Genomic DNA, 16,348 nt, shown 5'->3' on the forward strand with positions numbered 1-16,348 from the left:
AAAAAAGTGCAATTTTGTCGTAAGCATGGTGCTAATGATAACATTTACCCTATAAGTTTAAAATTAGTCCCACATAGTTCAGTTAATCAATCATGTCAAAAAAAAATCATGTCAAAAAAAGGTCAATTTAAAATGCATACTTACTTTCAAACTGCTTGATATGCTTTGCATGGTTACAGAACGACCTTGAGAATCTGTTGCACAATCTTGCATGTACACACGGTAAGGAAATGCATACCGCAATGCAAGCGCAGCAAAAAACATCTCAACACAGATCAGAAAATTTTGAATACCAGCTGACACGGTTCCTGCACTTGCAGCATGTGTACTCATTCGATTTGCAAATATCGGAGCAATAACCCCAGCCTTTTCAAGGATAGCCAACACAAATCCTATGAAAATAAAACATTTAAAAGTCACACAATACAATAAAATTTCATAATAACTTGCAAAAATCAAAACACCTACATAGAACAGAGTTACAATAAATATCTAGTTTAAATAAAATAAGTTTTAATCAAGTTTACGACAAACCACTTGCACAATAGTACTGATATCCTATAATTCTAAAAGCAGATTTTTCTGATTATCCAATCCCTCTGGAAAGTATTCACGAGACAACATGATGCCAAAATAAGCAGTCTATTGACATCACCTAAATGTATTTATGTAGCTAGTGCACACAGCAGATGAGCACATATATCCATTTATGAATTTGACGGCCATTGTTCTTAGTGCTTGTTTTTGTATTGAGAACATTTCTTTCCTTCTAAGGAATCATAATGGGACATTTGCTGGCTGATGGAAAAGCAGCTGCCCACCAATCAAGAATGCAAAATTTAACGTTCCATGAAGCTGTACTTCTTAAATGATCGAAAAATTAGATGGCTACTTTTCGTAAGGTGTCTCAGATAATCAGAAAGTACCCTAAAATTACATTAGTTTAAAGAAATAAAAACACTTCAATAAAATAATTCTTTTTCCCTTGTGTCCATTTAACTACACAAAATAAATTTTAAACACTTGCTAATTACTGCTAAAAATCTATATTAAAATAATTTTTCCAATGACAAAAACATGTAATTAATTTAGTGGGAGGGAAATGAATTTATATTGAGAGAAAAACAGATTATTACACTTAAAATAAGATATTTAATCTTAAACATTTTTCTTTAATATTCCTATAAACATCAAAGCCTAAAAAAGGTAAAATTTTAGTTTGTAATTATTCATACATACAGATAGCAAAACTATAAGCAAGGAAAAGAGGTTACAATGAAGTTGTACAAATACATCAAAATCTTACCTTGCCAGAATGACAAGAATATAACAGACTTAATGGTACAAAATTTCCAAACTGGTTCATAGGGAGATAATAATTCATGTGTAGCAAAGTAGAATAACACAAGTCCATATAATGCCAGTGTAACACTGATATTATAAATTATGGTGATGTATAGATATCCACTATCAGGTCTGCAAGAAAACATAAAACAAAGCAAGATCACACTCCAAGGAATTAAGACATCAAAAATCCATACATTATAATTATGTTTCAGTTAATTTGAAGTCAATAAGAACATTTATACATTTTCTAATATTATGAACAACAGAAATATATATAGTTCCTCAAGAATTTTTTCCTTCATAAACACATCATAGGACAGAACTTTATACATGTTAACAATTTTTTATAGTGGGGAGAGATTGTTTCCCCTTTGCAATCTATTCACACAGTACTTATAAAATATTTTTATAATACTGGCATACACATAAAGGAAAACTTTAATTTTTGAAAAAGCATATAAGTTGAAAGTTTCGTTAATTCGTTACAGAACTTTCTTTTTATAATAAATTTTCTTTTAAGACAAGTGTAGCAATTAATGTGAATTTTTCATAAGTTCGCTGAATCTGACATGTATTATTTGAATAAAAATGTTATTTTATGCTACAAAAATTTTTTAAAAAGTATATACAAAATATTGCTGCAAATTTAGTGTTTTTGATAAATATGTTGCATAATATGACAACACAGGTTGGTATTTTACAGCTTCATTCTTAACCACTGAGAATCTTATGCATTTCTACATTCAAGTAGAAGTTATAGTAGTCAAGTAGAAGTATTATTTTTCAGTACACACAAATGTTCTTTACTTCGTTTGGATAGTTTTGTTGTTATGACCTGTTTATAACGTCATGTAGAAGTGTTGGTGGAAAATATCGAATGGAAGGAAGAGATGTTGAAAGTTTTTTAAAGTCTTTCTCATGATGATTCTGCTTCAGAAACTGAACCTGATGAAGAATTTCATACCGAAACTGCATCCAGTTTATCCAACGAGGACTGGATTGTTCTGACTGAAACAAGTAAATTCAATTCGTCTGATGGAGAACCTGCTCGCGAAACTGAAAATGAAAGTAAAAATTTAGATCAAGATCATCAAAGACTGCAAACTGATCCATTTGCCCCTGTTTCGAATATTTGGGAATGCTTTTATAGAAAACTGCTTGAAATGTTATAAACCGGGCAAAAATATAACAGTGGATGGACAATTATTTCCCATGAAGACCCGATGACAATTTATTCTGTATATGCCTAAAAAGCAGGACAAATTCGGTATTGAATTCTGGCTTGCTACTGGTGTGTAGTCAAAATATTTACAGAATGGATTTCCCTATTTGGGAAAAGATTAAACAAGACCAACTGGAGAAACAGATGAACATGCCGCTTATCGCTTGATAGAACCACTGAAATTAGTAAAAGAAATGAGAAATTCAGGGATAAGCTCAGTTGGCACAATAAACTGTTAAAAAAAGAAGTACCTTATTCTTTCAAAAATGCATGGGATGAGCTCTTTTCTAGTAAGACCACTAAGCATGATACTGCTTATGTCTTTTACAATGCTTACATCTTATCAAGGGGGGGGGGAACAAAACTGTCTTGCTCCTGAGAAACTATGCACCGAACATTGCAAATTGCATCTGATGAAAAAATACACTGTAAGTTGTGAATTTTTTATAAATAGCAACATTCGTAAAATTACATCTGCAGACAGTGCAGAATATATTTGTTTTCAATGCTTAAAAAATATTTGTGAAATAAACTTCTACCACACATAGCTGCAGCACTTTCTTAAAATGCTTTGAATTGTGTAATGTAATTTTAAAGCATTATACTTCAACAGCAAGATTTGTCAATTGGAATACATATTTAACTATAAATTATCACTTTGAATATGGATAATTCATCTTTTAATTTCATTTTCACATTTTTGTGCTGTACATTTGTTAAGATAATAACTTAAATACAGAGCTATATTAAACAGTACATAATGCAAAGAAAATAGCTCGCTAATATTTTCTGCTTTACTTTTCCAGCAGCTTTTTTTTTTTTTTTTTTTTTTCCTGCCTCATATGTGTTTTAATAAACTTAATAAATAAGAACATCAAAGATTATACTACATAATTATGTCAGACTACAACTACAATTGCACATACAAAAGGGTTAATATCTCTAATTTGATACTTGCTAATACAATGAAGTTTTCCTTAAAATATAAACTTACTGCACATAATTATCAAAGTATGTATCTTACCAAAAATTTTAAAGAAATCTCATTTCCCAACCTTAATTTAGGAATTAAAATTATGTAAAGCAATGGCACTTTCAAAATAAGCTCTTTTTCAGTATTTTATTAAAATGCAATTGAATTGCTTTAAGAATCCTGAAACTTACACTTTTTTAATATAGCATACAGCACATCTTAAACAAACTATGTGACATTTACTTGCATAGTTTAGTATGAAGGTTATACAATTTAGGAAACACAATATTTTTTTTTTGATAGGAACATATTTTTGATAAACTAATAGCATTTTCAATTTACAAATTTGCATTTAAAATGTTTTCAAAAAATTAATTTTGCTTAAAAAATTGAGGACTGATTTCTTAATTAAAACTATGTAATATTTTTACCTCCAATCACCATCTGAATACTTTCCAAGTGGTTGCAAAATAAGAATAATAACTGACATCAAAGGTTTCACAGCACAGAATTGAAGGGTAGCCTGAAATATCAATTAAAATGTCTAAAATCACAAAGAAATTTTCATTTAAATATAAACACCGATGAAAAATAATCAATTTCTACATACCTGCTTACAGAAACGCAAAAATCCTATGGTATAAGTTTTTCCTCCTAAACAACAAGTACCATACCACCAACTTGCCCTAAATAAAAAGCAAAGCTATAAATAATTTTTTAATTACATATTTAGGAAAATATTCTAGATTTCATAAAAAAAAAAAAAAAAAAAAAAAAAAAAGAACACGAACACATTTTAACAATATTTTGTTTTGCTAATAGAGGTGACAATTTCTAACAGAGTTGACAAATTAATTTGGTACTTAAGTATTAACACAACCACCTCGGTGCAATTCGGCAACTTTTTACAGCTGAAAAAGTAAAAGTTACTATCGGGTCAAAGTAGGTTTTTTTCACGACATTTTTTTAAAAAGATTCCTGAGGTCTCAATAATTACTGTAGTTGGCAAACATTATCAACATATGAAAAGTCGACAAACTTAAGCAATTTAAAATAAAAATTTTACCTTTTAAATAAGGATTATGGATGTATTAAATATACAAAACACTTACATTTACCTCCAAATCTTTCTCTCTCTTTCTTTTTTTTTTATTTTAGCTATTCTTCTCCTCGAGTACATAGCAATCTGTTTTCACTTAAAAAAAACTCAGAGAATTGCAGAAACTTGACATCACTCAAACCTCCATAGCACCGGCTAACTACCAAATGCATCACCTTGTTATTTATTCCATTCAGAAATTTTGCATCAAAATTCTGTGTTCCTAATGCAATTTTACCACTTTCTTCCATCACTCGCAAACTCCACAAATGCTTATTTTAAAATTAAGACATAAAATATCACAATTGGTTCATAAAAGCCATTGTAATACAACAAAAAGAACACATGCAAAAACGGCAGCACTGATTGACTGTAGGATTATTATTAGCAAAGTTGTCTGAAAAATGGCTGCCAGAATTTGGCACATTCTGGAAAGTTAGCGACTTCTACTAAGGTGGCTGTGATAACACGCAAGTACCATTAGTTTCACAGCAGTTTTTTAATTTCATATTTTTTAAGCAATAAAAACAGGGGTAACTAAAATAATTCAGGAAAACAAAACTTGAAAAATTACCTTATAGGTTTTCCTCGTATTTCTGACATAATATTACCTTCTCCTCCTAGGTATTCATAGCATAAGCTCAAGAAATTGTAAATCACAAAAGCTAAACCAAAAAAGAAAAAGTCAGTATGAAACTGTTCACACATTTTTCTTTTTTCTTCTTTCTTTCTTTTTTTTTTTTTTTAACAATTGTTTATGAAAATAAATACAGTCAAAAGTCTTTAATCCGGACTCATCGGGACTTCAGCGATTCCGGATTATCGATTTTTCTGGATTATAGATCATCAGTTTAAATCTGGTAAGATGGCATGCAGAAATTATAAAATTAAAAATATGAAACCGTAATTTATGAAATAAAGAGCAATTATGATCTAAAGGGTATCAAAATTTACAAAAAAAAAAAAAAAAAAAAAAAAGCTTAATATTTATTTGTTTACTTTATTAAACATTTCTTTCAACGCGCGCATGCGTAAAGCATACATTACACATAATCGAAATTAGAAAATTGCAACCAGAAAACTATTTGATGTGTACTCGTGATATTTATAATGACAAGGAATTTGATTTAAATCATATCAAAGACGGAAAACATCGAGATGAAATACTACATTTAGTAAGGAATTATAAGCTGAATATAATAAAAACATCTGCCCTGAAGATAAGGATAGTGCTGACAGATAAACTTCCAGTTCATTGTGTGCTGCGACATCCCCCCTAGAGCAACGTGAAATTGATAAACAGATTTCGGAATGGTTAGAGAAAGAAAGGATATGCCTTTATCCATTTTTTGCAGCAATTCCACTTTTTGTTTGATGGACATCGAAACATACTTTCGCTTTGTAGATCCTTTGGCAGCTCCAGCATCAGAAATTCTATTTGACATAATGGAAAGTTCAAGCTTACTTTTATAAAATTGCTCTAATAGTCTGCAAAAAATAATAATTTTTAGCTTAGCTTATACCGTCCGTTATACATTAAACGCGCATGTGTAAACGTATTTTGCGCATGCGTAAAAGTATTACGCGCATACATAAAAGTATTACGCGCATGCGTGAATGCATTATGTTGTATTGACGCATGCGCAGAAAGTTTGTAGCTTTGAAATCCAGATTATAGATCATTCCGGATTATGGGTGTCTGGATTAACGACTTTTGACTGTATTATGATAAAAAATTGTCGCCCAGCCCCAGGAAAAAGTTTTTTTAAAACTTCTAAAAACTAATAAATATGATTAAGTGAAGTTTATCTACTTTTACAGACTGAAAATGCACTTTATTACACTGTAGGGAGTAGATGTATACAAGATGATGTTAACATATGCAAGTAATAAACATTATTCTCTCATCAATTAACACGAATATTATATATGGCAATTCAATATGCATTTTTCATGAAATTTGAAAAAAAAAACTGATATCAAATAAAATAAAAGAATGCTATGAATTAATTTATAGATTCTCAGAGTGTAAAGAAAAAACATCTGCCCTGAAGATAAGGATAGTGCTGACAGATAAACATGAAACAATATTCAATGAAAGCATATAATTATTCAAGCATATAATTATAGCAAAATTTAATATTAAAGCATATAATTATTCAATGAAAGCATATAATTATTCAATAATACAGATATTCAATGAAAGCATATAATACAATACATAAAATATCTTGCTGATTTTGAAAAATATTATAAAGTAGATCAATTAATAATGCTATTTTAAAATCTGTTTCCAATTTTTGCACTGATTTTATCACTCACACATATGTAAACTACCATATCCACCTGCAAAAATGATTATATCAGTTTTTTCTCACATTGATATAGCTAAAAGAATTCCATGTTATATTGCTTGCAAGCAGTTACATAGTTTTTGAAACTCTGGTGTGATTGGTGAATTTATTAACGAAATATTTTGTTTTAATCAATGAACACAAAAGTGCACCTGAATAATATACATGCAAAATAAGAAATATATAAATCAAAATTTTAACTTTAATTTACAATAATCCTTAATTCTTTTAATTTGGTCATTTTCCCTTTCTGCCTAAAATATAGTCAGAGCTTGCAATAAATTGTTCTAAACTGTGCCATTTCAAAATTCATGTCATATGATTTGTACAAATCCTAATGATGGTGCACTTACATAACACTTATGCCAAAAATAATTTTAAATTTTTAAATCAAATCTTACAACTAACAGACTTAAAAAAAAAAAAAAAAAAAAAAAAAACCTAGTCATTTTAAATTGAGCTTTTCTCTTAGGTATTTTGCATTCCCTCTCTTGCTTTGCTACTGTCAGATTGCTGACACTTTGTGCTGTCTTTAAATACTATATTTCAGAGACCTACACCTGTTGCCCTCAAAATCAATAATCTTAATTAAAATATATGTGAAACAGAATGCTGCAGTTTTGCCTAATTTTATGTTTAATTTTTGTGAGTTTCTCTTCTCTCTTGATCTTAAGGTATAGATAAAAGATACCCATTTTTCAAGAACAGCACTCTTATTATTTATCTAATTTATCAGCATTTTCATTCAAATTATTTGTCGATGAAAAAACATTGCTTTATTTAGAAATAAAAGACATTCTCCTGACTGCAAGCATCCATCTCCATCATCTGAATTAATATATAACAATACAAATGCACATTATCTAAGTATATATCTATCATATTACATACCCAAACTCAATATACCGAAGCAAGACAAACAATAATAAAAGGTCAGCTATTTTTTTGGAAATTTAAAATCAAATTTTTATATTTATTATAATTTTAAAATATTATAAATAGCATGGACAAATAATAACATTTGACCAGTTTTATAAATATGTACAATATTTAAATAGTAAATTTAAATTTCAGATAGCTGAAGTTGCTGAAAACGTGATGCCTATTTCAAAAAAGTATCTTAACAATCATCTCTTTTAGATCAGAAAATTTCTTAGACAAACAACCAAACACACATAGCTATTTTTGAATAATATCTTTTATTTTACCACTAGTTCCAAACAAAGACAGGGTCACGTTTAAGAACTAACACTCTCACTGCATTTCATGCTGTTCTGGTGAATAAAAAATATGGAAACTATGTAATTTCAAACGTATGAGGCTCATGAAACCTTGCCATATTTGGTTAAATCTTATGGTTGCCAGAGGTCCCACCTCTTTTCTGCTCGCTTTGATGTGGGAAAGAAAAATGACCAATAAGCAAAAGGTGTCATAGAATGTGGTGAGACTCTGGTCAATGAAGACAATAGCAGGAAGAACAGAAAGTGATCATATGCACAGCTAGAGAAAGAAATTGGATATTTGTTTCATAGGAAGGGAACAAGAAAGATGGCGATGAGCTGACTAAGAGAGAGGTATTTAAAATGTAAGTGCAATTAGTAGAAATTGCCAAATTTTTAGAATGCACCAAATTGACAAACAGTTTAATTAACAGTTATTCAACTTTAACAAGCAACACTGCCATTTTCATAAACATTCTTTTTTGTAAACTTCATATTAAAAGGTTTTTAAATACAAATCATAATATTTTATCTCCTAAACACAATTTTAAAATATGTGATTTTAAAAATTACCTGCACTAAGAAGAAACTGAGACAGTTGCGGTAAAACACTATATTCCTGCAGAAACAGTATTTTACCACAAGATTGGTGTAGCAGGCAACTCCTTTGAATCTGTTCTTAAAGGGATTACCATGAAATTTCCACCAAACACCATAAACAGATAAACAAGAAACTACTTCTAAGTTAGCTTATTGATTGATTTTCAAGATAAATAATTAAAATGTAAAATATATGTATGTAATTTTTTTGTAATTATAAATCATCATTCTTCCTTTTTCCCTATAAAAATTGCTAAACTGTTTTGAGGTGGTTGTGCCAGTACATAAACAAACATACAAGGAACAATGATAGTGAAAAGATAATGAAAGTAAAGAAATGGCACATAATGACTGATCATGGAGCAAAAAAGGAATGCTTTGTGAAATATTAAGAAAACCATATACAATTACAGCTGATACAAGTAAGATAAATCCATGCTTCATAAGCAAATTTAATGAGTTTGTAATTCAAAACACAGGAGACATCTCATCAAGGCTTATACATAGAACCAAGAAAGAGTGGCGGTATTTTGTGGTCTAATTTCATTATAACGTGAAGTAAATATAACCTGCATTCATTGAACATGATTTTTAGAGATGATAAATATGTTCCAGAAGACCTCTTTACTGGTAAAATAAATCCAGTCAAAGGAAACTAGCTAATAAGCAAAGTAGGTCCATTGCCTATGGGCAAAACCTAAGAAAAGAATCCAAAAAGGGAAAAATTTTAACTTTGATTAGCAACATCACAACATAAAAATATTTTATTATTGAATATCCACTTGAATGTCAAAAGTAGACATAATTAAACCTCAGACTTTTATTAGTAAAAAAATATGCCTTCCCATTACCAGTCTTTCTTTCGAATTATTTTGCACTTTGAAGAAGACTTGCTTATTTCAATTCCTTCAAAATACAGTTTTTCTAGAACTAAAATTTTAAAAACACAAAATACATACAAATCAAAAACTCAACTAGAAGAAATAAATTGTAAATATACTTTTATAATTTTAACAAATATTTTTCAAAAAGGAATACAGTATAAAAATATAAAAAGCTTAAAAATGATTTAATAGTATTAAACTAATTGAAATGGTTAAAAATAAAACATAATAAAACATTTACCTTCATACCAATCACGGATGCTGTCAAAATATATATAATAGTTATCACGGAAAAACATCAGACTTAACCATGAATCAAAAGCATAGATAGGTACGATGAATAATATTCTTACAATCCATCGCTGCTCAGATGGGCTTGTATAATAACGTAAATGCTGATAAATCTGTATTGAAGATATCAAAATAATAAATAAGTCATGTATGAATACAATATACCTCTTTTTACTGACATAACTTAAAACTACATAAATAAATAACAAATTAAAGCACAATACCTGATGACATGTCAAGAATAATGCAAACCAAACAAATACTCCAGATATCACTTGTGCTCCTGTTGTTTGAAGAAATGTAGGAGGGACATCGATATCAGTTTCATTATATGTGGAATTATCTCGCACAATGTCATCTTCAGTCGTATTGCTTAGAACAGCAGACATTGTACTTGATGAGATGTTAGCCACATCTGATGTCACATTCAAATCACCTATGAATTAATAATAAGTATAAAATTAGGCAAAAATCACAAATTCAGAGGCTCCCATTTATTTTTGGACATTCAATTTTTTTATCCACAAAAACCTTTTATTAAAGAAATTAGCTCAGTTACTTATTTCAAAACTTATTTTTTACAAGAATTCTAAGTAATCTCTCTAATCCACACTCTCAGTTTTAATATGCAGTATAATTACCATTTTTTGTTGTTTTTCCAAGCACACATCTGACAACAACCAACCCACACTGCATGTGCCTCACATGTGTTTGAATATATGGGAATTTATAGGCTTTTTATGTAAGGGATTTTGCTTAGTAATATCCATCAGCTGCAAAAAACCAAATAAACACCACATACATGCTTGTTTTTTTCTGCATGAAATTTCTTGTTAGTTAGAATCGAAATATGGAAAAAAAAATTGGCATGTCATTTCAGAAAAAGTCTGTGTCAGAATACCTATATTAGAACAATGCTATATACATATATATGATACATATCCGAAGTTGCACTTTTGAGACATGGAAAATGGAATTTGAATTTCGTTAATCACCCCAGTAGAACAGGAGATATCGAACTGTTCCACCCCTTTTTTTAGCAGTGTAAATACTATTACATGGATAAAATTAAATGCACCATATATTCATTAAACATTGCTTAAATCTTCATAAACTGTTTTATATCTACAGTAGAATAATAATTCAATTTTAATAAGAAAAATTAAGCAAATCAATGATCAAACAAAATTTAATAAGCAAAAAAGAAAAAAAAAAAAAATAAGAATCACTACGGGATAGGGGATTGAAATTTACACAACTCAAAGTTAATTAATTCAATAAATTTATTGTTGCAAGCCTCTTTCCTTAATAAAGTCTAAAAATGTTAAATAACAGTTTTCAGAAAATCCGTTTCAAAGCAGTTACATATAAAGGCAAAATATGTAGACATTCAATCCATATTTGCTAAAGTTTTTCACTCAGTGCCATGCATCAGATACTCCAACAAACTGGCCTATGCTAAAGGAAAAGATATAAAAAATAAATAACATTATTGGTTATGAAGGGTGACTGTTTTTCAACTGAACAGCTGCATAAATTTAAATTATGTCACAGAATGTCATACCATATCATAAGTAGACAATCCAAAGATATTTCAGCCGAATTTGAAGATTCAGGAATTTATTCAAAGAGGTATATGAATATCAGCTAAAGAACATTTTCAGTGTTAATGAAACCAGTCTTTATTTTTCATCTTGTGTCATTAAAATGCCTAGCTTCTAAAGACATGTAGTATCATGATCAAAATCATTACACTATTTTACTCTAAAGTTTAATGAAACAGAAGGAGAATAAAGATTGTCACAAAAATCACTTTTGGAACACATTGGAAATGTTTATGACAGATAACAAATACAAAAGCAAACATGAATGCAGATATATCTGCAGAATGCCACAAGGAATTCACTGCATTGAGGCATTAAGGAATTAAGAAAATTTCAAGGCAAATAGCCTGACATTACGGAAAAAAAAAAAAAAAAAAAATGTTATTTTATTCTTTCTCAAGATTTAAAAAAAATCTGATGTGTACACCTCATGACTTCCTTGTACAAAATATTAAATTATACGCATTTTTTCTTGCATTTCGTTTAAACTTATTGGATTGAATTAAATCTACTTTGCCGACAGCGCATAAACCACAATAGAATAAATGCATTGTTTAAAATTCCCTCTAATATTTGTTGACCATAGCGACACTCTGGCGCTAGATTCACTTAACAGTATTATATTTCGTTCATATTATACGACTTTATAATTGACCGAGCTACTGCGAAGAGCAATTTTGCCGGTTTCAGAATACAGCCCAAGGGCACTTGACATAAAGAAATCCGGACGTGAAGAAAATCTCAGATGAGAAAACGGAGAAAAGGGAAAGAAGAGAAGTACCAAAAGGAGCAAGACAATCCAATCAGACAAGTTCACGCTCAGAATGCACAAAATTTATATCATTTAAAGAATTATCTAATCGTTGCCACATGTTCTATTCAAATACTATAATAAAGCTAGAATGATGTATAAAAGAAATTAAGCAAACAAAACAAAAATGAAACAGTTTTTCACAGACGATTGAGTATTTCTCATTCAATTAATTCAGTTGTCACTTCGCGGGTCCTCGATAAAATTCCAGAAAGGATTAAGCATGATTTAATTGGCAATAATAAATGAAGGCGTTATCTTTGTTGTTGCTAAGCTAAGTTTCTCTAGATTGGCAACAAATCCACTAGTCTGCTGTTTCAAATGTAAACAAGCAACGGCAGCCATAAAAAAAAAAAAAATATTAGGCTTAGCGGCACTTAAACAAATTTAAAATTCAAAATCGTAAAAACAACCTTGTATTTAGCGTAGGTATAATGAAACACTCAATCGATTTCGAGGGCAGCTAAAGGTCCCTCCTCAGAAAAGAAAGAAATACCTAGAAAGAAGAAAATAAAGGAGGAGTCTCAGAAACACGTGGTCCTTATCAGCACTGCACGTGGTTATAACTGGATTTTTAATCAGAGTTGCACTGGCTGCCTACATTTACTGACCCAGGCTATCTGATCAAGCATAAAAGACAAGAAAAATTATCAAAGTTAAAATAGGGAGCGAGGGGCAAATGCACCTTCACGCTCAAAATCTGATACCCTCTGGTAGTACCAAACGTGAGGAGGTAACGCCATGTATCGGCAACAATAACTGAATTAAGATAGTAGAATTTTAAAGGCATTACGAAGGACTGGATTGGACTTCAAATCATTAACTAAACCTGCTAAATCTTTGTGAATGTGAAAAGCCTCAAGAAAATCCAATTCACCTATGGAAGAAGCTTTTTGGATAATTTTTACAGACCCAAAGTCAAAATTATGGTTAAATGTCCAACTATGATACACTATTGAATACTTGTTAATTTCGCCTTTTCTGACATAAGATTCATGTTCCTTGATACGAAACTTCAACGCTCTTTTTGTTTGGCCAATATATCTTAAACCATACTGACACGATATACTATAAATTCCCCAAGAATTCAAGACAGAAACGCAATCTTTTAGAATAGAAGGGTGAATTTTATTAATAGGGGAGAAACCGACTTGAAAATTGAATTTCTAGAGAATCCGTGCAATTTTATAGCTAACAGAAGGATAAAATGGAAGCACGACGATCGATTGAGTGTTTCATTATACCTACGCTAAATACAAGGTTGTTTTTACGATTTTGATTGTCACATTAGCGTGTTTCTCTTCTAGTCAGCTTTAAAATTGTTGATAATTCTGAAAATATTGCATACAGATTTACTAAAGGCATAAAAACCTTAACCAGAAGATTAAAAAAACATAATTCAATCATTTTTAAAGCAAAAAATGTACAATTTACAAACATATAAGAGTAAAGAAACTGAAATCACTGAGCCGGGCAACAGAGTGGATATATATATAAATATATTTATATAAGTTTGTGCGGCCGATTGCAACCAAAATACGAGGTGCACAGCTATAGCAGTCCTATATACAAAATTTCAACGTTCTGAGGCTACTCGTTTTGAGTTATGCGAGATACGTACGCACGTACATATGTTCGTACAGACGCCACGAAAAATTCTCTTCAGAATTGATTTTAAAGCAGTTTTATAATTTTTTTGGAGGAAACGAGTCTTTTATTCTGTCCTTACGGACAGATATCATGCAAAAACATCGTTAAATTGCATTTGATTGCGGTCAAAATGGATATTTTCATTGAAATATGCTGCCTGAAACTTTTCGCGATTACAATACTTCCTTTTTACTTCATACAAGGAAGTAAAAATGAAAAATTTGATCTGAAAATCCTACTTATTAAATAATATTTTAATAAGTAGGATGATAAAGTTATGTCAAGCAATGGCAAAGCTGTGTACAACAGTAGAAAACTCTACGTACTAAATATCTTCAAAATTAAAATATCGATTACACAATTTTCTCATTTATCAGGGTTTGTATACATTTCTGCATTTGGAAAATATGTAGTTTTAAGGGCCATCAATGAAAAAAATTAAGAACCAATCAAGAAAATAGGAAATGAATAAACTAAAGCAATTATCTACACGTGAAACTTCACTTTTGTAATTTGTAAGAAAATAACTCTGCTAAATAGGATGCATTATTATTACACATAATCTAATATTTAACTTAATCATTAAACAAATTCAAGAATATAACTTCATAAATTTTTTCAAGGAATTAGCATTAAATTATAAAATGTCTTGAAACATTTATATTTTACACTTATAATAATTTTAAAGAAGATTAGTGGCTTTTAATTTAAATTTTACTACTGCTTTATATTCATTCTTTCTTTTATGCCTCATTCATCACATACTCACTCAGTACAGAGGTCTATGCAAATTTTATATCAAGTGGCATACCCACATAATATTATATGTTAAGGTGATAAGTCCCCTTAACATGTAGAGGTAACTTCTAAGGGTGAGCAGTTAGTTATAAATAATTAAATTACACAGTTACATACCCTTAGTCATAATATATTTACAAAATTACAATTAAAATTTCTTCTTTATTTCTAAAAAGTACTAAGAACATTTTAGAGCAGTTATAATTTATGATACTGGTTCTAAAATTATATTAGTTTAATTATACATTTAAAAGCTACAAAACATTTACATTTTGTAGCAACAACAAACAATAAAATGTTTATGCATCTTTTCAGTTTGAAAATTTTCCAGATGTTTTAGCTAAATTACATCAACTTTCTTCTCTTAAACATTTTTTTTTTTTTTAAAGTTTATGTGTTTCAATAAACAAATCAATATTCCCACTGCTTTCTGCTTCATCTCTTAATTTATTAATATTTCAACTATGTACCTTTGAAGAATACTTTTCTCTCTCATTATACAATCAATTCCTTCTTGCTATACTTAAATAAAATGTATAGGGGGAAAAAACTGCTAATTTTTTTCTTTAATAAGCATTGAGAATAAGAAATGATATAATGTCACAGCTGTTGCCAGAATGAGTAAAGGTGAATTAAGGAGAATTTTTCAATTAAGTGAAGCACCAAACAAAAAAACTTAAGGATGGCAAATTTTTTAGAATTCAGGGTAGGCACCGAGGTATGTACGAGGTGCTGAGACATACAAGATGAATCTCTTAATAAATTGTCAGTTTCTAATTTCTTTGCTTTTTTTTATTGCTTTAATGCTTGTATTGAGTGGAAAGATTAGAAAATAAAGGGAAAATAAACATGCCATGAGAAAGACTTCTGGTATCAAAAGAAGAATATTCAAATAATCCTGCTCACTATTTTTCCAAAAATTCTCCAAAAGATAAGAAATTCATCACAATTTTTTTAAAAAACTGGTACAATTCCAGAAATTTCTATAAAACTGGTATCAATGCTCCTATAAAACTGGTCCAATTCCAGTAGGTCTATAAATCTTGCTTTCAAATCCTTCTAAACCTTCTGAGGGGCAAGGTCTAAAATTTCAAAGAAAAATTCTCCCTAACTCTGTAACAGCAGGAATCTTTGAATTACCGGCTCAGTGTGCTGATCACTACACCATGAAGGCACCTGTAAGAGCAAGAAAGCCAAAAGGTTTTCGGGAGGTGGGGGGGGGGGAATCAGGGAAAAAAAGTGAATTTTCAAGAGAAAACTAATATACATACATTTAAATAGTCTGAAACAATCACATGGAAAAAACTCTTATCATGAAAAAATATAAAAGAAGAAATATGAAATTAATTTTAAAAAAAATCTGAAAGCTTTTGCATTTTATATTACGCCAAAGGGACATTTTTTTCATTTACACATACAAACACGTTTTCAGAGCATTTGGGCTAACGGCCCTTTGCTTAAAAACAACACAACTTTAGAATTTCCGATAGACAGC

The 16,348-nt window shown here is 29.8% G+C and overlaps 1 protein-coding gene across 1 annotated transcript in view; it reads right to left on the reverse strand.

Annotated features, from left to right (window-relative positions):
* LOC118188887 (transmembrane protein 184B-like) overlaps positions 1 to 16,348 on the reverse strand; it is a 45,910-nt gene that overhangs the window by 23,054 nt on the left and 6,508 nt on the right. Inside the window, exons 2-8 of the mRNA XM_035359408.2 lie at positions 10,215 to 10,426; positions 9,941 to 10,103; positions 5,216 to 5,306; positions 4,153 to 4,228; positions 3,974 to 4,065; positions 1,307 to 1,476; positions 145 to 392 (exon numbers count right to left, since the gene is read on the reverse strand). Of these exons, the coding sequence (XP_035215299.1) occupies positions 145 to 392; positions 1,307 to 1,476; positions 3,974 to 4,065; positions 4,153 to 4,228; positions 5,216 to 5,306; positions 9,941 to 10,103; positions 10,215 to 10,426 (1,052 nt within the window). The remainder of the gene's footprint in view (positions 1 to 144; positions 393 to 1,306; positions 1,477 to 3,973; positions 4,066 to 4,152; positions 4,229 to 5,215; positions 5,307 to 9,940; positions 10,104 to 10,214; positions 10,427 to 16,348) is intronic.

The sequence above is a fragment of the Stegodyphus dumicola genome, chromosome 9, assembly GCF_044657685.1.
Source record: "Stegodyphus dumicola isolate Sdum_Otavi_A_Nest chromosome 9, ASM4465768v1".
NCBI lineage: Eukaryota > Metazoa > Arthropoda > Arachnida > Araneae > Eresidae > Stegodyphus > Stegodyphus dumicola.